The sequence below is a fragment of the Sceloporus occidentalis genome, unplaced genomic scaffold, assembly GCF_023333645.1.
Source record: "Sceloporus occidentalis isolate IW3139 unplaced genomic scaffold, rSceOcc1.0.p SCAF_20, whole genome shotgun sequence".
Lineage (NCBI taxonomy): Eukaryota > Metazoa > Chordata > Lepidosauria > Squamata > Phrynosomatidae > Sceloporus > Sceloporus occidentalis.
The window spans coordinates 13,186,535-13,210,955 of NW_028317000.1; the positions used below are offsets into that span (position 1 = coordinate 13,186,535).

The 24,421-nt window shown below is 45.2% G+C and overlaps 2 protein-coding genes across 6 annotated transcripts; one reads left to right on the forward strand and one right to left on the reverse strand.

The window, feature by feature from the left end:
• Positions 1-1,255: 1,255 nt before the first annotated feature.
• SYVN1 (synoviolin 1) lies at positions 1,256-15,121 on the reverse strand. Its single transcript, XM_089483449.1, has 16 exons — positions 15,050-15,121; positions 11,593-11,748; positions 10,324-10,416; positions 9,945-10,097; positions 8,973-9,021; positions 7,993-8,096; positions 7,380-7,506; positions 7,040-7,139; positions 6,869-6,934; positions 6,485-6,601; positions 5,794-5,960; positions 5,090-5,242; positions 4,777-4,899; positions 4,124-4,310; positions 2,912-3,072; positions 1,256-1,896 (listed from the first exon to the last, which is right to left on the reverse strand). Exons 2-16 carry the CDS (start codon positions 11,722-11,724, stop codon positions 1,745-1,747), a joined length of 1,884 nt encoding a protein of 627 aa, XP_089339575.1. The 5' UTR covers positions 11,725-11,748; positions 15,050-15,121; the 3' UTR covers positions 1,256-1,744.
• Positions 15,122-16,414: 1,293 nt separating this feature from the next.
• LOC149302063 (speedy protein 1-B-like) lies at positions 16,415-23,587 on the forward strand. Of its 5 annotated transcripts, none has more exons than XM_089483494.1 (7): positions 16,415-16,504; positions 18,627-18,892; positions 19,924-19,982; positions 20,447-20,532; positions 20,756-20,927; positions 22,402-22,690; positions 23,496-23,586. In XM_089483494.1, exons 2-7 carry the CDS (start codon positions 18,673-18,675, stop codon positions 23,528-23,530), a joined length of 861 nt encoding a protein of 286 aa, XP_089339620.1. In that variant the 5' UTR covers positions 16,415-16,504; positions 18,627-18,672; the 3' UTR covers positions 23,531-23,586. The 5 variants fall into 5 exon arrangements, with proteins under 5 accessions (XP_089339620.1, XP_089339618.1, XP_089339617.1 ...); XM_089483492.1 differs by lacking the exon at positions 16,415-16,504 and adding an exon at positions 17,509-18,506 and having other exon boundaries at positions 23,501-23,587; XM_089483491.1 differs by lacking the exon at positions 16,415-16,504 and adding an exon at positions 17,509-18,506.
• The last annotated feature ends 834 nt before the right edge of the window (positions 23,588-24,421 follow it).

Sequence of the window (24,421 nt, forward strand, 5' to 3'; positions counted from 1 at the left end):
TCGCCCGCACCTCCAAGCCTAAACACCTCTGCTCCTTAAGTCATTCTCACAGCCGGCATTAATACTGCATTTCACAGTTCACAAATCCACCTACTCTAGAACACCTTGAAATCAAGTGACTTGGAGTGACAATAATATACCTGGCTTGCCTGAAAAGGAAAAAAATAATGACGATTGAAACAGAAAGGACAATAAAATATGATGCCCCAGGAGTAAAAGAAAGGAATTCAAGGTTTTCAGAGGAGGATTAGAGACCTTGGACCTACCAAGGAATTTCTCCCTCTAAAACAACCTGGGGAAACATAACATTCAGAGGGGTGAGTGACCCCTAAACAGAATTTTTGGATGAATATTCAAAGCGTGGGTTGAGAGAGGCATCACCGAATCTCAATTTGACCCTGAACAGTGAACACAGCCCAAGAGCATGGGAAGGACAAAATGATATTGAACTAAAGTTCAACAGTGCAATCCAATATTTGGAGGGCAGCAGCTATCCTTGAACCTCAGCCATTTTTGCAACGCTCATGTTATCATTGTGACTTTTTCTGGATTGGATGTAGTGCCCGGCTGTGAATGTTCAGTTTAAAACAACTAGGGTTTTGGCCCCGTACAGACAGGCCACAGTCTGTAGTTACAGCAGACTTGAAATTTCATTCCAGCCTCCAACCATCTTTAAATGAAGAAACTGCCTAGGCAGTGCAACCTGAATGCCATCCAAGAACACAGAATGTCCCTCCAAACAAGTCAAACTTCACATGCGCCACATCTGTCCTTTGCTATTCTACCTTTTTAAGAGCCAAAAAAAAAAGGGGGGGGGGAGTGCCAAACAGGTTTCAAATGATGTTTAGGAAACTGAAAAACAAGCTATTTTCATGAAAGATGAGGGGCACAGACTCCTCTTGATCCAATCTAAAGAAAGATCCACCAAACTTTCTCCCCTAAGATTTTGCAAGCTCTTCTGCACTCCAAGATATATATTTTGATTTTGTAAGGGAGATTAGAGTAGTAAAGTGCTGCTGCCTACACTTTTGCTAACTTTTTGCTCTAAAGCAATAAAAAAGAAGGCAACTTCAAGCTCACCTTCCAGCCAGCTGACCCTGAACTACTTCACTTGGAAAGGGAACTTGTGGAGCTCCTTTCCCTTCTACTTTGCTCAGGAAGGAACTCCGTGAAACCAAAAAGGAAACCAAAAGGAAAAAAAGTCCACCACAAAACTAGAACAGAAAACCAATTCCGTGTAGAAAGAACTACCCACCCTCCTGATGGGAAAATGCATCCTCGCTGTTTGAGATGGCATCCCAAGAAGGAGAGAGGGAGGGAGGAGGGAAGGAAGACATCTTGTAGGGCTGGGCACAGTCCTACCGCGGAGTACAAGTCTGTCCAGTTGAGATCTAGACACAAAAGGTTTTGGAACAAGGACTGTTACCACATCCAGGTGATACGGGATCGGAGTCAACCAACCTGCACTCAGGGATGGGCACCACTTCCCTCTCCAGGGTATAAATCAAGGCAAAGTGACATTCCCCCCTGCCTACCCCTGTCCTGTCAAACAGTGCCCCCAGAAGCATCACATCACATTGGCACTTGATGGTCCAAGTTCAAACACCCAGCTTTATTTGCCTCGTCCCTTAGCTTCCGCCGTATGCTGCATTTTTCTTTTTTCTTACGGAAAAAGGAAAGAAAATTCCTTAAACGATTAATTCAGGCACAGGACAAGTCTTGCTCAACGGGGACAGCAGGGGCATCAATGAGAAGAGGAAGATGGCAATTCTAGTTTTTGGAGCCGGCGCCGGCGCAGTTCTGCTGCGTCTGGCTCCTCTGGCAAAGAGTCCTCTCCGTTCTGCTTGTGGCCAGATGGCTCTGTGTAACCTTCGGCGCCTTCGCCCGAGAACAGGCCTGAAAGGAGAGACAAGAACATCTGTATAGAAAACAATGCATGAACCTGTTTTCTAGCAACATGTTTCTAGGCCATATAGTTGTTTCAATGAACTGGGATTAGTGGCTGAGTATTCATATTCTTATATCATGGCATTTTAATTTTCCTTGTGAGCTGCCTTGAGCTCTACTTGAGGAAAAAGCAGGGCAGAAATACTAAACACAGTCTTTTACTAATCCTTTCTATGTGTTTCCTTGTTCATCCACCACAAATTCATCCTTGGCCTGCTCCCATTTACTCCCAAGTCCTGGACCCCTCCTTTCTCCCAGGCTGGGGTTTAAGGCGGTTTACAAAAAGGCCGAGGATAAAATAAAACACACACAGTTAAAACATACAAATCAAGATTAACATTCAAGCAATATTAAGTTACAGAATTAAAACCAAATAAAACCTCACTTTAAAACAGAATAAAAACAGTAAAGCAACATAAAAGCCAGTTTCCCATCAGCCAAACCTGTGAAGGCAGTGAGATAAAGAGAAATGCCCCTTCCCTGCAGATTTTAACCCTTGGGTACTTCATAGGGGAAGATATAACCCTCTCCACTGATCAAACTAACTCCTTTCAACCCTCAAACCAGCAATAAAGTAGATGCAACCCTCCAGGTACTACTAGACTATAAATCCCATTAGCCCTAGCTAGCATTTTTGCAATTCAACAATGTTATGGGGCCAATACACGCTTCAGTCTTGCTGTAGACAGACTCCTTTGGTCCTGTCCTTTCTCAGTCAACCTCAGAAAAATCACTGTCATGAAATTCAGTAGATGAAATCTGGACCACTCCCCCATTTTCAACCCAACATAGCTCTTGCAGGGTTGATGTGAAGATAAAACAGGAAAGAGAGAGTCACATACCATCACCTTGTGCTCACCTGAGGAAATATATCTAGCTGGTAAATAAAAATAAACTCTTGCACATCACTCCAACAACAGACTTCCAGATATGACTTGTTCTCAGACCCAGACACTCCAGTTACCTGCTTGCCCTGATGCCTCTGTCTCTGTTGCTGGTGAAGAGGTTTTATCTTCAGGCTGGAAGACAGTGGTGGGCTCAGTAGTACCAGGTTCAGGGACGGGGGTCTCTGGAGATGATGCTGAGGTGGCAGGAGCACTTGGTGGCTGTGCAGGCCGGGCTGTCCTATGAAAGAAAAAGATGGACCCAAAAGAGAATAATGTGCCAAATCTTGGGAGATTCAGGTCCTATTCCCTCTGAGCTCAGAAACTCACTGGGTGATCTTGAGTATCTCTTTCACTCACACTCTCTATATCTCTCAGTCTCACCTGAACCACAGGGATATAGTGGGAGGATAAAGGAGAACTATACTCTGCCTTGAGTTCACTTGAGGAAAAGTGGGATATAAATGGGTTTATGAGCTGGCTAGACATGAGCACCATGCTGTTTTTCAGTGTTAGTCCTCCTTTTTGGGGATCGCAGAAGGAGAGAATGATGGAATGAAAAGAGAACCCAAATGCCATATTGTTCAGCCCCTCTCCATGCAGAAATCCAATGCTACTGTACTCCTAAGAGACAGCCAACCAACCTCTAAATCCTCTGATGTTCTCAACCTTTGATCCTTCCGCTGTTTTGGATTTCATCACCCAGAAGCCTTTACCAGCATGGCTAATGATGAGGGAAACTAGGAGATGAAGTCAAAAACTTCTGGAGGACCAGATGATGAGAGATATGAGAATTCACCCTCTTCTGCAGTAGTATTTTGTGAAAAATCAATAATTACCCTTAAAAAAACCACCTCAATACTAGAAACAAAATAGGGCCAATGGCTGCACATTAATAATGGATCTCTGTGGCTGGAAAAAAAATCTTATACCCACAATAGGGCTATGTAAGTCTGTATTAAAGATGTGAAAATGTATGCAATAGATAAGGTGAATTATAAAGCGTAAATAAATAATTAAGGCAAATAAACATGCATCATTCTCTTCATATTCAGTGTTTGTTAGGTAATGAACCCCAGAAAGCCAAAACGGCACCATCCATGTACAAGAGGGAAGCACCAACAAGCCTGGAAGGTCCCCCAAATTTCAAGTGCTGCTGCCTTAGTTTGCATGAAGAATGTTCTCTTCTAAAGTCCTCTGACTGCAAAATTGTGAGCTGCTGCAAAGTACCCCTTCCATTTTCTTTTATGTTTCTCCTTATCCCCACCACACAGATCTGAAGGGTAAATTACCCGATCGTTGCCAACACAGTGAGGTACTGGTTGATCTGAAGCATGGCTGCATCCAGAAGTGTGTGAATGTTCTGCAGGCACTGGAGCCGGGCTTCCAGGTGCTGCCGTTCATGGCCTTCCATAGCTCGCAGTTCTTCTTCCGTCAGTCCTGCAAACCCAGAGGGCGGCACTGGCATAGGAGGGAAACCTTTGAAAGGAAGACAGAATGTCATGTGTGGAAAACAGGCTGAGAAGGAATGAGACAGCAGATCGTGGGCAAAAAGATTACAACATTAGGAAGGGATACATGAAAAAATTATGGACTGTGAATGCTGATCCTGTTATGTTTCAAGGATGGGGCAAAAAACAGTTTAGAAAAAATTGGTTTTTTTATTTAGGCCAGTTTTTGTTCATTAATGTTCTAATGAAAAAAATAAAAATAAACCCTGCTTATTATATTAATACTGTAGCCCAAACCCTTATGATGCACATGATGCACCCCAAGAGTGGCTTGTTGTAAGCCAACATGCATACAAGGAGAAGAGTTGGCTTCAGTCTGCTTGTGTCCAATATATCTTGCTGGATTGCCCCAACGCCTCTTCAAAAGAGGCCATAGCAAACCTAGCAACTAGTTGCACAAACATAACTACACAGTTTTGGGTTATGAATCGTACCAAAGAGAGGCGGGAAAGGCATCCCCATCCAAGGGGGAGGAAAGGGGAATCCTGGCACCGTCCCTGTGGAGGCAGCGGCAGCATCGGATGTGGAGGCCGAGTCACTCCTTGGCCTTGATGTTCCTGATGGAAACATAGTGAAAGAAACCACTGGAGTGTCGGACAAGAAAACCTGAATTGTACTCACTTCATACAGGAAGGAAAAAACACAACCTAAGAACAGTGATGGTTCACCAGAGAAAGGATGGAGAATGTGCTGCCCTGCCAATGGCTGAATGAAGGGGGAAAGCCCTAGCTGTGGGGGATCTCTCACCTGCTACCTGAGCTCCTGATGTGGAAGGAGTGGCTGCTGAAGGATTGTCTGCATTGTTCGGCGGTTGAACACCAGGCACTGGAGGGAACGGAGCCATGGGGGGCCACAGGGGGAACATTCCCGGAGGAAAAGGTGGCAGGATGCCTTGGGGAACTGTAGCAGGGGGAAAAGACATGAAAGAGACTTCTTGCATTCCTCAAGAATATGGGCTAAAGATTGCAATAAATTATAATCTGCTGTGAGCAGAACAACAAACACAGGGCCACCCGTCTTCTTGAAATTAGAAAAAAGAACAAGTTGAGCAAAATTAAGTCTTTGTAAGCATACTAAAGAATACACAGTGGACGCATTAGGTATGTTGCGTACAAAAAAAGCTGCCTTCAGTACATCTTGGCACACTAATGGAGAAAAACAGATATGTCTGTAGAGGTATTTTGAGTTACACATAACAAGGATAATGAAACTTCTAAGAATTTTCCAGTTCCGATTATAGGAGATGTGGGGCATGCCTGAGTGACTATGGCATCTTTGGAAAAGAATCACTGGCATTTACTATCATTCTCAGTAGCATGCAGGGCACCCTCTCATAGGAAGCCCTTCCCATTACCTCCAACAGGAAGGCTCTCAAACTAATAAGCCTGATGTTGTTGCTAAGTATGAAACATGTCTGAAACAACTGTTTAGAAGGACAAAGGAAAACTTACAGTTTGGAGGCTGGGGGATCAGTGGGGTCTGATGTGGTGGTTGTTGCTGTTGCGCACCCTCCTGCTGCTCAGGGGGAGTCTGAGACTGAGTGGGGAGAGAGGCACGGAGGACATCCATCCGACAGGTGGGGCAGGTCTGCTGGCGCTGGAACCACGACCGCAGGCAGCTTAGAAAGAGACATCAATAACATTTGTTACACTTTTATCCTGCCTTTCCCCATGTAAGCTCACACTGGTGTGAAAATGTCTCTCCTCTTCCCCAATACACCCTCACAACACCAACTATATATGGCAGGCTAAATAGAAAGACTGACCGGCTCAAGGTTAGTGGGGTCCAGACCCAAGATCTCTGGAGACCCAGGCCAACAGTAACCACACTAATTCTCAATTATTGTATAAAACGGAATACTTTTCAGATTCAGTGTTCTTCTATAAAGGGGCTCAAGCTCTTCAATTCTCCCCAAGTCTGGTCCCCATATTTATATGAAGGGAATGGCTATGGCTCACCAGCAGGCTATCACAGGGACAGAGCTGAGAAAGCTTTCTCACACTTTCTGGCCAAGACTCTGGATACCTACTGCCAGTCGCATTCAACGGTGCTGTTGTAAATGGTCAACGTATAAAACCACTACTGCACATTGAGAGGTATATAAAAAGGTGGGTTTACAAAAATCCCATTAGGCAATCCCACCTGGTGTGGAATATGTGGTTGCAAGGCAGGCGTTTTGCTCCTGTCACCATCTCCTCTCGGCAAATGATGCATACATTGTCCATGGCCTGCAGCTCTTCTGGCGTGGCATCAGGGTACCTGAGGGAGGAAAAGATGGCAGAAAGCCCATGAATCTTCATAAATCTAAAAAGATAAAATACATGCCAGAAATCTGAGATTCTGAATTCCACAGCTGTGAGTTACTGCTTAAATAAAGACTGAAATGCAACAAAACCATTCTTTTAGAATTTCTCACAGTCCTAGGTAGTTTTAACAAGTGAACAACTCATGCCCCAATGTCTCTGACCACCCACCCATCCAAGAAGCCTAAAAGAAAGCCCCACTTTCAGCACAGCAGATACTCACAGGGTGTTCATATTGCGGATGGCCCGGCGGGACATGATGGCATCTGTCACAGCTTTCTTGAACTGCCTAGAGAGACATAAGCAAAAGTCAAGCTTCTTACAGTCAAAGCACTTTTATTCCATCCATAATGAATACATATGAACACACAACAGTAAGTATAACCTGTCTTACCTCATAGCCAGATACATGGGCCGGATTGCAAACAGTGGGAAGGTGTGTACTTTTATCATGATGGTCATGAAGGCCACATACAAGAGGACTTTGATGAAACCTGGGGAAAGACCAACAAGTGGCGTCAGACCTGCTTTAACACCTATGGTTCATAACCTGCCGGATTTGGGCAAAACAAAGTGGTGAAGCTGCCTGAAACACATGGATGTTGAATTCTCATTCTGCGCAGGAGCAAAGAAAAGCCTTGGCTGGGATGAAGTCACAACAAATAGTGGGCCAAGCTCTTCCACCACCTTCCCTAACTAACACAAGGGATCACCTCTTCCTCTGATTCGCTTACCTGTGAAGAGCTCTGTATAAAGCATATAGACAGCCTTGTTGTCCCAGGGGTTTTCACTTTGGAGGTCAATAGAGTGCAGGATATATTTGATGAATATAGTGAGCACCATTGTCATGAGAATGGCATACTGCGGGGGCAGAGAGAGAAAACCACAAGTCAGTTGATAGAATTGCTTCTCCCTACTTCTGTTTGCATTTCATCAGTCATAAAGAACAGAAAGCAAAATGGAATCCCAAGGCCTTCTTCCCATTCTGCCAGGCATCATCATCGCTACACTGTTCAATGCAAAGCAAGTGCCACACGAGTGCAGTACAGACATGCAAGGCATACCATGCCCTGCTGCCAAAGGCCCAGCCCAGTCAGATGACTGAAGCAAGGGAACCAAGGCATCAGGGTACAAAGAAGGAGAGAAGAGAAGCCGAATCATTCCTTCCACTGTGCTGAGAGACTGGATGCCTTTGTGGTCTTCCTCTCTCCCTCGTATCTAGTAACAGCCATTCCATCAGGCTACCTGAACTGCTGATCATGAAACCATCAACTTTAAGGATTTATGGTTCATGGTGTTTAAGAACATACTAACTTCCATCTAGGATTGTGAGACACACTTACTGACCTCAAACCCAAAGACCAGCTGGACAGAGGCTCCCCGGGTGAGAATGCTGTGGTAAGCATGGCTGACAAACAGGAAATCCAGGATGCCCAGGAGAACCATTAAAGCTGAAAGAGAATTTAACCATTAGCGGAATACAAACAAGAAATAAAAGAGATGGAAGCAAGGAAGACACAGTAGAAAACCACCCACCATATAAACAGTGAACAGTCTCATGTTCCTGACAAATGTGAGTTCAGTCAGGATTCTGCATCCATGGACACAACCCTCCATGGCTTGAAAATATTCCAAACAAAAATCCCCCAAAGCAAACCTTGATTTTGCTATTTTATATAAGGGGCACCATTGTACTACATTGTATATAATGGGACTTCAGCTTCCATGGATTTTGGTACCCACGGGGGGTCCAGGAACTAAACCTCAGTGGATACCAAGGGCCCACTGTACACTGGAGAGTTAAGAGGGATGTGGAACCTGTGGCCATTCAGATGTTAGTGGACTATAAATCACATTGCCCTGGATCAATGGCTATACTGGCTGGGACCAAGAGAAGTTGGAGTACAAAATACCTGGTTCCAGATCCCTGACTTGTTGCATAAGTAACATGTGGGATTCTGGAGAACTAGCAAAGACCTTTGCACAGTGGTTTGCAATCTCATGCTGCCCAAATGTTGCTGGAATACAACTTCCAGAATCTTTCATCATTAATCATGCTTCTGGTAAGGCCAAAACACATTGCAAAAAATAATCCAGTTTCGGACCACTTTAACTGCCCTGGCTCAATGCTAGGGAATGGCAGGAACTGTTGTTTTGTGAGACATTTAGCCTTCTCTGTCAGAGGGTTCTGGAGCTACAACAAACTACAGTTCCCAGAATTCCCTAGCACTGACCCAGGACAGTTAAAGTGGTCTCAAACTGGATTATTTCTGCAGTGAATTTTGGCCTACAGAGAAGGAAAGACTCAAGAAAACATTGGTACTTACAGACAATGCGGAAATGAAAGAGCCAGGAAATGTTAGGACTTCTCTCCATCTAGAGAAAGCAAAAACAGGCCAGACATCAACCAGCTACGCCAAACCCATATCACACTTGTCACTGGGACAAGTCAAGCAGAAAGTGAAATCTCTGTTAACTGGCCATGCTTATTTCTACTTCTATTACAGACATGGAGAACGTGTGATCTTCCTGATGGTTGTGGCTGTCACTTATCACAATGGCTATGCTGGCTAGGGCTGATGGGAGTTACAACATGCCCCCCATCACTGTTTCTTAGTGCTGTAATCTTGTACAGAATCAAGAAGTTCTGCAAACAAGTGTCCTTCACTGAAGGCTGAAAAAAAAGTACAACCCAGTCCTGTTATGGTTCAGTTTAGTTTTCCAACAGACCAGTGTACCAAATGTTTCAGGGCTAGTTCCATACCGTAATTCTGATGTCCACTAAGTAAAGTACCTGCAAACGACAGACCTTAACCCAGGCCTGAAGAAAGAGCCCCAGCATGCATAGTCCGCTCAAGCAGGACTGGGAAAAAATTGCTCTTCAGATGCTTTTGACTACAATTCCAAGAAGCTCATGCTGGCTAGCACTTCTGCAAGTGGATGCCACTAATAGTACAACTCACTGTGGGAAGACAAACACTTTCCTGTGCTTCCTGTGTATAATTACAGCACTTTAGAAATAAATAAATAAATAAATAAATAATAATAATAATTCCTAAGTTTGGTGAATATCTGCTGCTAGGAGCAAAAAGGATGAGCATGCAATGAGATATGGGGATGGAGCATATGCATGTACTAAGATGATGCACTGCAATCCCTGCCCTCTCCAGCAAGGACCACCAAGGTTACACAAAACAAACTACACTGTTTGACTGCAACAGGATATTCGAAGATGCCCCAACCCCAGCCAAATTCTAACAGATTTAAGCAGCAAGCACATTTTAACCTGTCATACTCACAAAGTCTACCCGGTCCTCAGCCAACCAGTGGAAGCACTTGAGGAAGAGGAGGAGGGTGAACAGAGCCACAAAGCGTGGGCTGAAGTCATCTCTGAAGACTGTGAAGGCAAGGCAGGTCTCGGTCACTGCATACCATGACCGCTCAAGTAGATGCTGTGTGAAAGAAAGTGAGTTAAGCAGCTCTCTCTAACCCTAGGTCCTTCCTTACGTCCCACTTTAAAAAAACCTACACCTTCTTTAAAAGACTTCCAGAAAGCTGCAACCGGGTGTTGTATGTAAGAGCAACACAAGCAATATTTTCCCCTCTACAATGAATAGAAGATGCTTCCTAAACATGCCTAACTTTTCAAGCTTCCCATCAGGACCCAGCAAGGCTCACCTCCATCTCTGCTGCTCGGAGCTGTCCAAAAAACACTTTGCCCATGAATTTGCCCAACAGGAACACCAGGACAAAAGCCTGGATGTACAGGACCTGGCACGAAAAAGTAGATAAATGGCAAGACTTGGAAAGCATGCTTAATAACCATTCCTATTTTAATAACTGATAACTTAATAACTTAATCTCCAGACTGAAAATCCACAAGGACAGATAGAAGCATCTGGAACTTGAAACTTCAAGTAGTCCAAGCTCCAGATACCCTGAAGTATATCTCTTATCATCCCAAGCAGAACAATAGTTGGGAATAATGGGAGACTTAGTACAAAATGTGAAGGACACCAAACAGGGGACTGAGAACAATAGCAGACAGTCGGGACAAACAATGGGGCATCAATACATCATGTATTTGCATTTGGCAGCACAGAGATAACTGGAACATGATTGAAAATGCTAGTGCACTGTAACTTTCTCAATGGTTAGAGTCTAGATTCTAGAACATCATGGTTACTAGTAATATTGAAGACCACTCTAAATTCCATGAGACTTGGTACAAATGCCAATGTTCTCACTTCCCCTTCCTCACGTGTTGATCTTTGGAAATACACTGTATTGATAAAATCACAGAGTTGGAAGAGACCCCAAGGACCATCCAGTCCACCCCCTACCATGCAGGAACTCACAATCAAAGCATCCCCAACAGATGACCATCCAGGCCTCTGCTTAAAGACCTCCAAATAAGGAGACTCCATCACTCTCCGAGGGAGTGCCTTCCATTGTAGAACAGCTCTTACTGTCACGAAGGTCTTCCTAATGTTGAGGTGGAATCTCTTTTCCTGAAGCTTGCATCCATTGATCCATCACCTATGCTCTGGAGCAGCAGAAAACAAGCTCCATCCTCAACGTGACACCCCTTCAAATGTTTAAACAGGGCTGTCATATCATCTCTTAACCTTCTCTTCTCCTGGACTAAGATACCCAGCTGCCCAAGTCTCCCCTCATAAGGCATGGTTTCCAGACCCTTCACCATTTTTGTTGCCCTCCTCTGCACACGCTCCAGTTTCTCAACATCCCTTTTTGAACTGTGGTGCCCAGAACTAGACACAGTGTTATTCCAGGTGAGGCTGACCAAAGCAGAACAGAGTGGCACTATTACTTCCCTCGATCTAGACACTATATTATTATCGTTGCCATGACAGCTAGAGAGCTCTTACTTAGATAATCAGGAAACACACAAAGTTCTCCTCCTGGCAAATAAGATATGCAACATACCGCCATGCTGGGGCTGGACTTGGTCAGGTAGACCACCGTCGGATAGAACTGGTGCTTGAGATAATAGGCGTGTGCCACCACAGCAGAGGTCAGGGCCAGGCTGGCAGCCATCATGATGGCTGTTCGTAACATCTCCCTCGTCCCACGTCCGGCAGCCTGTGAGGAGGGAAAGAAAAGAGTTATGATGGCTGAAGAGGGTGTTCGCCAAGGCTTGTCGGAGAAATAAAAATAAAACATGATGAGCCTCGCTATTTGCATTGCAATGCTCCGGTGCATCCACGTTGCTATTCTTAGGCAGCTGCTGAACCACATCCTACTGTACATGTATGCCGTTGACATATTAATATAACCCAAGTTACTTTGGGACTACAACTCTCAGAATCCCCCAACACTGGTCATTCTCCTTAGGAGGATTTCAAAGTAATTTTTCCTTGCTCCAGCGTTGCTCACCCAAGTCAAGAAAGGCTACAGAGTTAACCCGTCTTTGATTCTCTGAAGGTGTCAGCCGCAGTTAAAGCGGTGCCAAACAGGATTATTTCTGCAGTGTGGATGCAGCCTAGGAGAGGGAAAAGGCAGTGAGGGAAGATCAATAAACCCCGATGACCAATGGGGTGACACACGTTGCAGCCAGATTGCCCTCACATCACCCAAGATGCCTGACTTAACTTGCTCCATCCATGTACAGTTGGTTGTTAAAGACACCATCTTATGCTCTACTTCGCTGGCAAGTAGGTGCAACGTGATCTGTACCTGTTGAATATGGCCAGTGCAGGTTGGAGAGAATACCACTTTAGTTGTTTGTGGGTTTTTCAGGCTCTGTGGCCATTTTCGAGAAGAGTTTATTCCTGACATTTCGCCCGCATCTGTGGCTGACATCTTCAGAGAAGGCTGGCATGGAAGTGAGTTGGGTCACACAGTATATGTGTATAAACCCTGCTCTCTTCCATGCCAGCATCCTCTGAAGATGCCAGTCACAGATGCAGGCGAAACGTCAGGAATAAACCCTTCTAGAACATGGCCACAGAGCTCAAGACACCCACAAAAAAGTATTAAACATATGTCTGATTTAATTCTGTTTTAAATAAATAGCCTGGTGGCATTGCAATATATTTCACAGGCCGGGGATTTCTGGACACACATTTGCAATGTGTTGGAAGGACTCCAGTTCCTTGCATTTAAGCAAAGACGCATCAAAGATCTGTGCACCTGTTGCCCTACAAGAACGGCAGTTCTGCTTCTACTAACCACAGAGAAAAGCATTGCTACTTTACAGTCGCAAGAGTTGTGTTGCGGGACAAAATGAATGTCTCAAGTAGATGGTTAGGCATTCTGGGCTCCTGCGGGGCTATAGATCAAGTACACAAACACACACCAATACAATGCAGAACGCTGAAACGTGGAACATCTCCTACTGAGCTTGGAAGCTTCCCTATCCAAAGATGCAAGACTTCCCAAGTACTGTCTATCCTTGATGCCACGAAGGCTAGAAATTGGTTCTGTTAGAGAAAGTGATAACCAAGCGTCTTTGACGGTTGATTTGTGTACCTCCTGACATGATCTATGCTTGAGTAGGGAACACAAACACGAATACAAAGGCTTCTAGAACTCCCAATCTGTCCTAGTTTGTTCAGACAATGGCAAGAGATCATGGGAGTTGCAGTCCATCATTTGGAGAGCCATGCAGTCCTCAGTTCTGCTGAAGTCTCTGTTTGCATCTGAATAACTCAGGCTGGTTCCATGCTGCAGATATAAATCCAGTTTGACTTTAACTTGTGGCTCAAGGCTAGGGAATTCTGGGAACTATAGTTTTGCGAGACACGTAGCCTTCTCTGACAGAGAGCTCCGGTGCCAAAAACAAACTGCTTTGGTGACATCATGAGAAGGCACTAATCATTAGAAGAGACAGAAGGCAGTACAAAGAAAACCGCATGCCATATGGATGGACTCTATTAAGGAGGTCACTGGTGCGAATTTAAAGGAGCAAAGCAAGGAGAGCCAGTCTTAGGGGCGCCATAAGTCTGAAACCACCTGAAGGCAGACCGCAACAGCAACAACAACCCAAGAAAGACAGTGATGAAGTGGTTTGAGCGTAGGACTATGACTCTAGAGAACAGGATTCAAAGTTATAGCCGTGTTCGTCTGTGGAATCAGTATGCAGAGGGATCTTGCAGCACCTTTGAGGCTTAACTGAAAGGAAGAAGTTGGCAGCAGGAGCTTTCCTAGACTTGAAGTGCATCGCGGACGACAAACGCATCTGAGGAAGTTTGCAACACCTTTGTTCACAGATGACTAAACTAAAACCAAGCTAAAACCTATCTTGGCACTTCATTTCCGTACACAAAAGGAGGCTGGGTTCAAATTGAGATTTTCTCACACGCCAAAGGCATGTATATAAGTCTGTCCCTGGGGTTTCCGCTCTGCCAAACGCACCTGAGGAAGTAGAGCGAAGTCTAGGGAAGCTCATGCAGTGATTTTAGGCAGCATCAATAGAAGTCTAGTGTCTAGATCAAGGGAAGTCATAGTGCCACTCTATTCTGCTCTGGTCAGGCCCCACCTGGAATCATATTGTGTCCAGTCCTGGGCACCGCAATTCAAAAAGGACATTGAGAAACTGGAGCCCTGTGTCCAGAGGAGGGCAACTAAAAGGGTGAAAGGTCTGGAAACCATGAAGCCCTATGAGGAACGCCTGAGGGAACTGCTGGGGACGTTTAGCCTGGAGAAGAGATGATATGATCACCTTGTTTGGATATTTGAAGGGGGGGGTCCCATAGAGGAGGGGGCAGGCTTGTTTTCTGCTGCTCCAGAGAACAGGACCCAGAGCAGCGGATGTGATGGAGCCTCCTTCCTTGGAGGCCTTTGAGCAGAGAGAGGCTGGACGGCCATCTGTCAGTGGATATGCTTCGAGGGAGAGTTCCTGCAGGGCAGAGGAAAGGGGTGGGACTGGGTCAGGGCCCTTCTTGGGTCTTTCTCGACTCTACGATTCATGCTGGCGGCTTCTTTCTTTGGGTTAAGTGTCAAAGGTGCCGCAAGATCTCCCTCCTGGATCCCCAGCTCAGCCGGGGAAAGCCATTGGGGGACCTTGGGAGGGGGTCACGCTCTCTCAGCCTCAGGGGAAGGCCATGGCAGGCCCCCTCTGAACAAATCTGGCCAAGAGAAGCCCCTGATAGGTCTGCCTTCAGGATGCCCTAAGTCAGAAAGAACTTGAAGGCACACAGCGCAATGGCCATGGCAACCCATTGGGGGACCTTGCCCAAGTCACGCTCTCTCAGCCTCAAGGAAGCCAATGGCGAACCTCCTCGGAGCCAATCTTTGCCCAGAGAAACCCTTGATAGCTTCACCTTAGCCTTGCCCCCGCCCTGTAACCATGACAACCGCCGAGGAGGCTCCTACTTCCGGTTAGGCCTCACTTCCGGTCGTTACCAAACCCTCTCCGTCCCAAAATAGTCCTCTCGCTCACCTCAAACCCGGCCACACCGGGTCCTCCGGAGCCTCCCTGGGCCGCCGCCACCTCCTCTCGTCTCTAGCTCTCTAACCGGAAATCCCTATGCTGAAGCGACACGCCACTTCCGGTTTGGACCGTACCAAGTGTCTTACCCCTCAACGCCTCCTTTTTCTTCATCAAAAAGGCGCCGTCCCCTCATAACGTTGTTTTTTAAACACTATATAATTTTTAAAAGACATTTTAAAATGATTTCCCCTTCATTTCCCGCTTTTTTCACAAACAAATCCACCCCTCTCTTTGAGTGTCCTAATGGTACGGTCCAAAGCTTTCCGCTCGCTGTTGTCTTCTAACTCTTGACGGGCGAAAAAAAAGGCTCCCGTGGCTCACGCTGATTGGTCCAAAGTCGAGGCTCTCAGCCAATCAAAAAATAGTTGCCGAGTTTGGCCCACTTGGATGGGCGGGGCGTTGCTAAGCGAAAGGAGGAACCCAGAGGGGCAGGAAAGAGGCCCTCTGCACTACAGAAATAATACGCTTTCGTACTGCTATAACTGCCCTGGCTCAGTGCTATGGGATTCTGGGAATTGCAGTCTCTTGTGGCACCCAGACACCCCCTGACAGAGAAGGCTGAACGTCTCACAAAATTGGAATTCCCAGAATTCCCTAGCACTGAGTTAAAGCGATGTGAAACCAAAAGAGTTGTCAAAACTAGATTATTCCTGCAGTGCGGATGCAACCAAAGTGGTGCCAAACTGATTTATTCCTTCATCAGTGCGGATGCAACCAAAGTGATGTCATATTGGGTCATTCCTGCAGTGTGTATCTATCCAAAGTGGTGTCAAACTGGTTTATTCCTGCAGTGCGGGTGCAAACAAACTGCTGTCAAACTGGTTTATTTCTTTAGTGTAGATCCATCCAGACTGGTGTCAGACTGGATTATTCCTCCTGGGTGGATGCAACCAAAGTAGTGTCAAAGTGAGTTACTCCACCAGTGCAGATGCAACCAAAGTGGTGCCAAACTGGTTTATTCCTGCTAGTGTATATGCAACCAAAGTGGTGTCTGGTTTACTCCAGCGCAATTGCAACCGAAGCGGGTTATTATCCCTGCAGTGCGGACACGCCCCTCTCTGAGTCTGGGCTAAGCTTGGCTCAGCAGCAGGCGAGCTTTGATTGACAGCAGCACCCTCAATCCACGAAGGGGGGCGTGGCCGCATGGTAGCCACGCCTTTATCCCAGCAGGGGCCAGTGATTGGCTGAGGAGGCTCCGGGCTAAGCTTTGCTCAGCAGCAGGCGAGCTTTGATTGACAGCAACAGCCTCAATCCACGAAGGGGTGTGGCCGCGCGGTAGCCACGCCTTTATCCCAGCGAGGGCCAGCGATTGGCTGAGGAGGCTCCGGGCTGAGCCTATAAGGGGGCCCCAAGGGCTCAGGCGCGGCCCGCGTGCTCCAAGGCCAGGCGGCGCGTGACCGATGGGTGGGGCCTTGCGTTTGGTTCTGTGAGGGAGGATTACCTCAGAACGTCCAGACTGAAGAGATAACCCGGTTTGGAACCGCTTTAACTCTTTTTCTGGCTCAAGCCTATGGAATTCTGGGAGTTGGAGTTTGTTGTGGGGCCCCTTGGGCCCCACAACAAACTCCAACTCCCAGAATTCCATAACCGTTAGCCAGCAACAAGTTAAAGCGGTTCCAAACCGGGATATTTCCCCAGTCTAGATGCAGCCAAAGTCTCTCGGGGGGGGGAGTAACGCCTAGTGGGTAGAGGTGACTCAAGTCAATCCCAAAAGGGGGAGATAGGGATAATAAAGAGATAAAGGATAGAAATAGATAAGGAAGGATTGTTGTTGTTGTTGTTGTTGTTGCCTTCAGGTCGTTTCCAATAGAGAGAGAGGGATAGATAGTAGAGAGAGGGAGATAGTAGAGATAGAGATGGTTGTTATTGCCTTTAAACTATTTCCAATAGGGATGGATGAATGGATGGATGGATAGAGATAGATAGATAGAAAGAAGAGATAGAGAATGCTGTTGCCTTCAGGTCATTTCCAATAGAGATGGATGGATAGATAGATAGATAGATAGTACAGATAGAGATTGTTGTTGCCTTCAAACCATTTCCAATAGGGATGGATGGATAGATAGATGTAGAGATAGAGAATGTTGTTGTTGCCTTCAAACCATTTCCAATAGGAATAGATAAATAAGGATAGATAGGGATTGAGAGATAGATAGGTAGAGATAGCTAGAGAAATAGAGAGAGAGATGGTTGTTGTTGCCTTCGAGTCACTCCCAATCAGGATAAATGGATAGCGATAGATAGATATATAGATAGATAAGCTAAAGATTGTTGTTGTTGCCTTCAGGTCATTTCCAATAGAAATGGAAGGGTGGATAGAAATGGATAGATAGATAGAGATTGTTGTCACCTTCAAGGCATTTCCAATAGAGATAGATAGTTAGGGAGGGAGGAAGGGGGAGAGAGATAGAGATTGTTGTTGTTCTCTTCCAGTCACTTCCAATAGAGATGGATGGATGGATAGACAGATACTGTAGATAGCATAGAGATTGCTGTTGCCTTTAAGTCATTTCCAATAGACATGGATGGATAAAGATGGATAGATAGATAGCCTTCAAGTCATTTCCAATAGAGATAGATAGATAAATACGTAGAGCGAGAGACTGTTCTTGCCTTCGGATAGATAGCGAGAGCTAGAGATTATTGTTGCTGTCTTCAAGTTGTTTCCAATAGGGATAGACAGGGCTGCGTTTTGGGCACCTCTGTTCTTGACCCTAAAGAAGGTCTGGAAACCATGCAGCTCTCAACATGCCATGTGCAAAGTCCCATAAATCTAAGCCACTGTAACCAGTGGTGAGGAATGCTGTGGTGCTCTTAAGGGAAGGTTAAAGGGTCCAGTGTGATAAAAGTATAATTTTTCCATTTGATTTATAAACCTGGAACTCACTTCCACGCTGGTTTTCTAACTCATAGTAAGGACTGTTCCCAGTCGCTTCTGTTTGCGCCAAAGGCCATGTGTGCTCAAATTTCAGCCATATTTATATGCAGGGACATAGCCAGATGCTTAGGAAGAGGCATGCACATAGCGATCCCTCAACAGATTCCTATGCGGTGACATGTGTGCGGACTTGCATATATCTTAGGACCAGGCGCAATGGTTTAAAGGGTTATGCTGGATTTATGGGCCTACTTATTCTTAGACTATACAATTGGAGGATAAAACCAGATGGGAATTGTCTATTCTTCGGCCTCCTGATTTCACCAGGATACCCTTTGTGTTAATAATGTTCACTTATTAGCAGCATGATCCCACTGGGAGAGCTTGAAGTTGTATGCGCCTCGCGCATGGCGCAGTTTCTTTACCCAGATCCTTACAAGGAATGCTAAACCACTCATTAAAGCGCAGACTTGGCAGAAATCATTATTATTTCCTGGTAAAGCTAGAAAAAATGGTGACTCCAAGGAGGTGTTTGCGGTCATTACATATACTATTGATCAATGGTGTGACTCAAGACGTAATGTAAAATTATGACCATTTATAACCAATACTAAACATGGCATGTGCGTCTCTGTTTTTCCTCCCCAGAAAGGTCATTTTTAGGCTTCTGCTGTCATCACTTGGAAAAAGTAAAATGAGAGACACCACAAATGCTTACGTCCCTCCTGCGGTCCCCACAGGGGTGAAGCCAGGGAGCACAAGGTGGCGGTGTCACACCACGCAGGACGTTCGGGTACTTGGCGGCGGCGAGCACGGCCCCGGCAGAGACGTTTCCACGACGGCCCTGACTATTTCGCAGCAGCCATTCTTTCTTCTGCGCAGAGAAGAGCAAGAGGCTTTCTTCAACCTCCTGGGTGAGCTATAGAATCATAGAGTTGGAAGAGACGCCAAAGGTCATCATGTCCAACCCTCTGCCATGCAGGAATACACAGTCAAAGCACCCTTGACAGATGGCCATCCAGCCTCTGCTTAAAAACCTCCAAAGAAGGAGACTAATGTTGAGGTGGAATCTCTTTCCCATAGTTTGCATCCATGCCTCCATGTCCTGTTCTCTGGGGCAGCAGAGAAGAACAAGCTTGCTCCATCCTCAATATGACATTCTTTAATACAATCTGATCACTCCATAATACAATCTGATCAGTTGGGCACTAAATTGTGGCCCACTTTGAACATTTTCCATTGCTGCTGTTGTTATCTACCCTCGGGTTGATCTCAACCCATGGCGACCCTGTAGATGAGACATCTCCATGCTTCCCTATGCTCCACTGCTCTGCTCAGGTCCTGCCAATTCATACCCATGACCTCCTCTAATAGAGTCCACCCATCTAGCGTTCTGCTTCCCTCTTTCCTAGCATTAATGTTATTTCCCGTGAGTCTTGCTGTCTCATGATGTGGCCAAAGCATGACGGCCTCAGTCTGGTCATCTTGACTTCCAGAGAGATTTCTGGTTTGATACGCTCTAGGACCCATTTGTTTTGGGAAGATGCCATTGCCACATTATTTAGAACAGTGGTTCTATGTACACTGGCTTGGTGGGGAATAGGGAACACCTCCTAAAGCTTCCAGGCTGGGCTTAAATGATAGTATCCTAATTTCTTCTTTGCTACATGAATGATGAACACCTGGGAACTTGCTTTTGGACTGCAGCTTTCAGAAACCCACAGTCAACATGGCTAGTAGCCTTGCTGGCTGGGCAATTCAGTGAATTCTAGGCCATAAAGCAATTTTCCCAAGCTCTGGTAGGGATCATGTAATGGTATTTTTGAAATGCCGTGAGGAAATTACGATGCTCATTGAGGCCATATCTGCTGTCTTATGTGTTTGTCAACTACAAGTAATGAAACGTGCAACTTAAACCAAATCTGCTTTGCTTCTCTTTCCTCAGAGGATGGCTTAATACAAGACTTTCTCTCAATGGACACATGCTACAGAATCTCAGATAAGGTACGTTTCCTGCCCTCTCCTGAAGCGACTTTCATTACATGAATAACATGAGAGGGTTCAATACCTACCAATATTCCCTGTTATTTTGTCACTTCAGTGGAGTTATTGAGGACAGTGGTATTTTATTCATTCATTTTATTATTATTTTATTAAATTAAAACTTCCAGATATGGTTGGATTGCAGCTTCTATCATCCTTCGCTATTGCTGGCAAGGGCTGATGCAAATGGTGGACCCATTTGGCCAAACCCAAAACAGTCCTTACATTGAACTCAAAGGGGCACCAGATACCTGTCTAATAACCAAGAGATGGGAGAGGCAGAATGTTAATTTGACCCTTTGCTTCTTTTGCAAGAATATCTTTTGACCAGCACTTTTACCCTTTCCGTCCTTCTCGTTCCACCTCTTAAATTGTAATTGTGGTCTAAGATGTTTGACTTTCTTAACACTCGCTTTCTTATTCAGTATCTTATAGCTATGACTATGATGTACTTCAAACGTGCCGGCTTGAATACAAGAGAATACACGCGGATTAATCTCTTCCTAGCTCTGTAAGTCTTTTTTGTATTGCTCCACTGTTATGGGAAGACTTATACTTGTTTGGAAAGGGTAAGATCTTGGCCACAGAGAACTGTATACTAATTTGAGTACAGATCTCTAGCCATCTGTCCATTCGGCTAACTGTTTTTCTTCTACTTTGGAAATGAGCCAGTACTTGCCTTCGAAGATGCTCAGGTGTCCCTCGTCTCCAACGTCACTTTCTTCTAACTGCAGGTACCTAGCAAATGACATGGAAGAAGATACCGAAGACTACAAGTATGAGATCTTTCCCTGGGCACTTGGCGACAATTGGAGAAAGCTAATCCCAGAATTCTTGAGAATGCGGGACTGTTTTTGGGCTAAAATGAAGTACAGAGCGTTTGTTAGCCGGCGATGCTGCGATGAGGTTTGCTGCAACTACTTTGTCTTGTTTGTCCTTAGTTTGATCAGATGCTCTTGTTACAACCTTCAGGTTGTTTCTGACTTAGGGCAACCCTAAGGCGAACGTATCACAGTTGCATTTTTGAGCGATTGAAAGGGTGAGAAATGGGTTGAGTGAAAGAAATTGACAGGGGATGGTTGAATGAAAATGATGGAAGCAACCAAACTCAGTGCTAGAGTATATGTTTTGCATGCAGAAAATCCCATATGGGAAGCTGCTGCTGGATCCGTATACGAGGGGGTGCTGAAAAGTTCTTGGCTTGACCGAGAAGGGGGACTAGAACCATGAGACTTACATGCTACTCCACATGTTCACCCTAAAGTTGGTCCTTCTGAAGATAGTCGGTCACCAAAGTACCTTCCTTACCCTAAAAAACTGTGACCATTACCTTTCCTGCTGACCTTTGAGACTTTAATTTCTTCGGCTTTGGAGAACCAGAATGTCACTACAAGTCGTTCCAAACAATTATCACCAGATTGCTCGGAAAGCTGCAAAGTCAACTTGGAGGTATGCACCAATTTTGTTTCTGGTCAGCATTCAAACTTTATGGCACCCACTTGGCTGACAGCTCTTGGATAGCCAACTGTTCATGAATTATAAACTCGGAGCGTTCTTGGCATATCTCTGGTACCTCCTCAGTTATTTTAGCTGAGATTCTCCAAACTGTCAAAATAATGTCATGAATATGCTCAACAGTTTCAGACGTTGACACTTGAAGGCCTCCCAGATCTTGCTGCATCTCAGGTCTCAACATTTCCACACTGAAAGCTGGCACACCACTTCTTTGAGTATGACAGTCACTTGTCACTCAGTGTTTGCAACATGCACTCAGGGGTTTTCTTCTGCAGGAACAGGAACTTCGCAACAGGCTGGAGTTCAGCACTTGAAAGTGCCACACTTTTTGTTGACGTGGTTCTATCAATGCTCTGGAAAAAATGCAGGAACTACACCTACGATCCTGCAGATTGGCAGTTTACAATACGAAATAAGCCCCGCTTCAAGCTTTGTTGTTGATGTGTGCCTTCAAGTAGTTTCCTATCATGGGGTTTTCTTGGCAAGATTGGTTCAGAGGAGCTTTGCCATTGCTTTCCACAGCAGCTAAGAGCTGACTTGCCCAAAGTCATCCAGTGGATTTCATAGGTAAGCCAGGAATCGAACCCTGGTCTGCAGGGTTGTAGTCCCAACACTCAAACCACTTTGCCACACTGGCTGTTTCAAGTTAGTGACACAATTACACTCAGATTTTGGGACTAGTGTTGGGCTGAGACCTTTTTGGCACCCCCTCGTACTATACAGAGTTAGATGAGCCCAGGAGTTTTACTGGACATAATGCAACTTCCTAGACTCTTGCCCTGGAGGCACCTACATACTGTACTGCATTCTGTATTTGGTACTCAGATATGATCTCCTTGTGACTATCATCCTTTATGTTATCTAGATAATGCTGAGGAAGCCATCTCACTGGGCTTGGTCCCGTGAACGGGCCGCCCATCACAGTGGGGCCCTGAGGAGTTACCTGAAGAGTGAAGATGACATGTTCCCTAAAGGACCTGGCGTAACGCCCCCAGTCTGCCTTCTCTGTTCATTTGATCTAGAAGACCCTGAAATAACTTCTTCGACCAGTGATGTTCCTACCAGTGACCTGCCGCCTTCTTCGCCAATGAACCAGGATTCGGCCAGCTTTGCTGTACTGATGATGCATCTGAAGACAGACTGCAGTGTGCCGAGTAAGTTCAATATATCAGCTTTAGGGACCTTTCTAACATGGCCTTCCTTTTTAATATACAGTGGGCCCTTGGTATCCACTGGTGTTTGGTTCCATGACCCTTCATGGATATCAAAATCCATGGATGCTCAAGTCCCCTTAGATACAGTGGCATAGTAAAATGGCATTCCTTATATAAAATGGTAGTTTGCATTCTGGAATTTCTATACTGTCAGTCCTCCATATCTACGGATTCAAGCATCCACAGTTTTAAAATGTTGAAAAAATGTGTAAATTCCAAACAGCTTATATGGGACACCATTTTATATGGGTCACCATTTGACTATGCCATTTTATCTAATGGGGCTTGAGCATCCTGAAACCAGCGGATACCAAGAGTCTGCTGTATTTAAAAATATTCTCAAGCCATGAATGCTTGAATCCGTGGATTAAAAATCCATGGATAAGGGCGGCTGACTATATATTCTAACACTGACCCACTGAAATTCTAAGTTGACCCAGTGAGATAGTGGAACAGTCTCTGTTAATATCTGTAGGGTTGATGAAAGGGTTCTAGATTTAAAGATGTTTGAAAGTAAGTGGATGCATGCATGCATGCAAGCAACTTAATATTGTAAACCCCTATTCCTCCCTTCTTTTTTCTGTTCTGTAGCCTCAGCATTTGTCCTGTTCCCCCATCACAACATTTTCATCCTTAAGGGATTCATAAGCTACCATTTTATTGTGTTGTGATTATTTATAATTCAACTAATAGTTTCTAAATTCCTTACATAATATGGTTTCAACCTAAAATTTCTGACTGGCAGCCCAGCAGGAACCAGCTATGGAGGCAGATGAATGAGGCCCAGACTGCTGATTCCTGGGATAACATCCAGTGGCTACGAATCCTCTTCACGCCGTTGTTATTTACTTCCTTGAAGTGGCACACATTGAGTGCTCTTACTCTTCATCTCTATCTGCAGTGGTCTACTTACTAAGCACTTTATCTTCCGGGTCAGAAAGAATGCACAGTAATGCCCATATCTGTATATGTAAGTAATGCCTATATCTGTATATGTAAAAAAAAAATTGCCGTATACTATGACTTGTAGCTGGCAAGCCATCTCTTAATAAAGATGTCTAAAGAGAACAGGCTCATTGTTTAATGTTTAATGGCATTTGGCTCTGGTTTGCTAGTTCTGGCTCTCTAGTTCAAATTTAAACCATTCTTGAATTGAAGCAGAGTATCTAAAACAATGTGGAGTACAAAAGGTTTAGAAAGCATTATACCATATGTCCAATTAAAATACAATTGGCCCTCCACGTTGGTGGCTTTGACTGTGGTTTTGCTGTAACTGTCCTCTAGGAAGCTCTAGGTCCTCCAGCACAACTCTGCCAGAATTTGACCATAGAGTTGTGCAGGGGAACCTAGAAGTTCCTAGAGAAAACCCTTTTTTAGGCATCTGTAGTTCCTCCAGCATGATTTCTATGATCAGCCTCTGGCAAATGTTGGCCATAGAGTTGCGTTGAAGGACCTTCTTCTTGGCACCGGTTGAGCCTTTTCTCCCTCTCCATCCTTGCCTCTTCTTGGCATCCTTTGCCCATTTGCTCCCTTTTTAGTCTTGCTTCTTCTTGGCATCCTTTGGACCTTTTCTCCCTCTCCATCCTTGCTTCTCCTTTGCACTCTTTGGGCATTTTCTCCTCTTCATCTTTGTTTCTTCTTTGCACACTTTGGGCATCCCCTTCCTCTCCA

Coding starts and splice junctions, on each gene's coding strand:
- LOC149302063 (XM_089483491.1), top strand. CDS start 18,373: ATGCGCCTCGCGCATGGCGCAGTTTCTTTACCCAGATCCTTACAAGGA. Junction 18,893..19,923: donor GGCTTTCTTCAACCTCCTGG/GTGAGCTATAGA, acceptor CTCTTTCCTCAG/AGGATGGCTTAATACAAGAC. Junction 20,928..22,401: donor GCCGGCGATGCTGCGATGAG/GTTTGCTGCAAC, acceptor TATGTTATCTAG/ATAATGCTGAGGAAGCCATC.
- SYVN1 (XM_089483449.1), bottom strand. CDS start 11,724: ATGTTACGAACAGCCATCATGATGGCTGCCAGCCTGGCCCTGACCTCT. Junction 8,097..8,972: donor CTTTCATTTCCGCATTGTCT/GTAAGTACCAAT, acceptor ATTCTCTTTCAG/CTTTAATGGTTCTCCTGGGC. Junction 5,961..6,484: donor AACCACATATTCCACACCAG/GTGGGATTGCCT, acceptor TCTCTTTCTAAG/CTGCCTGCGGTCGTGGTTCC.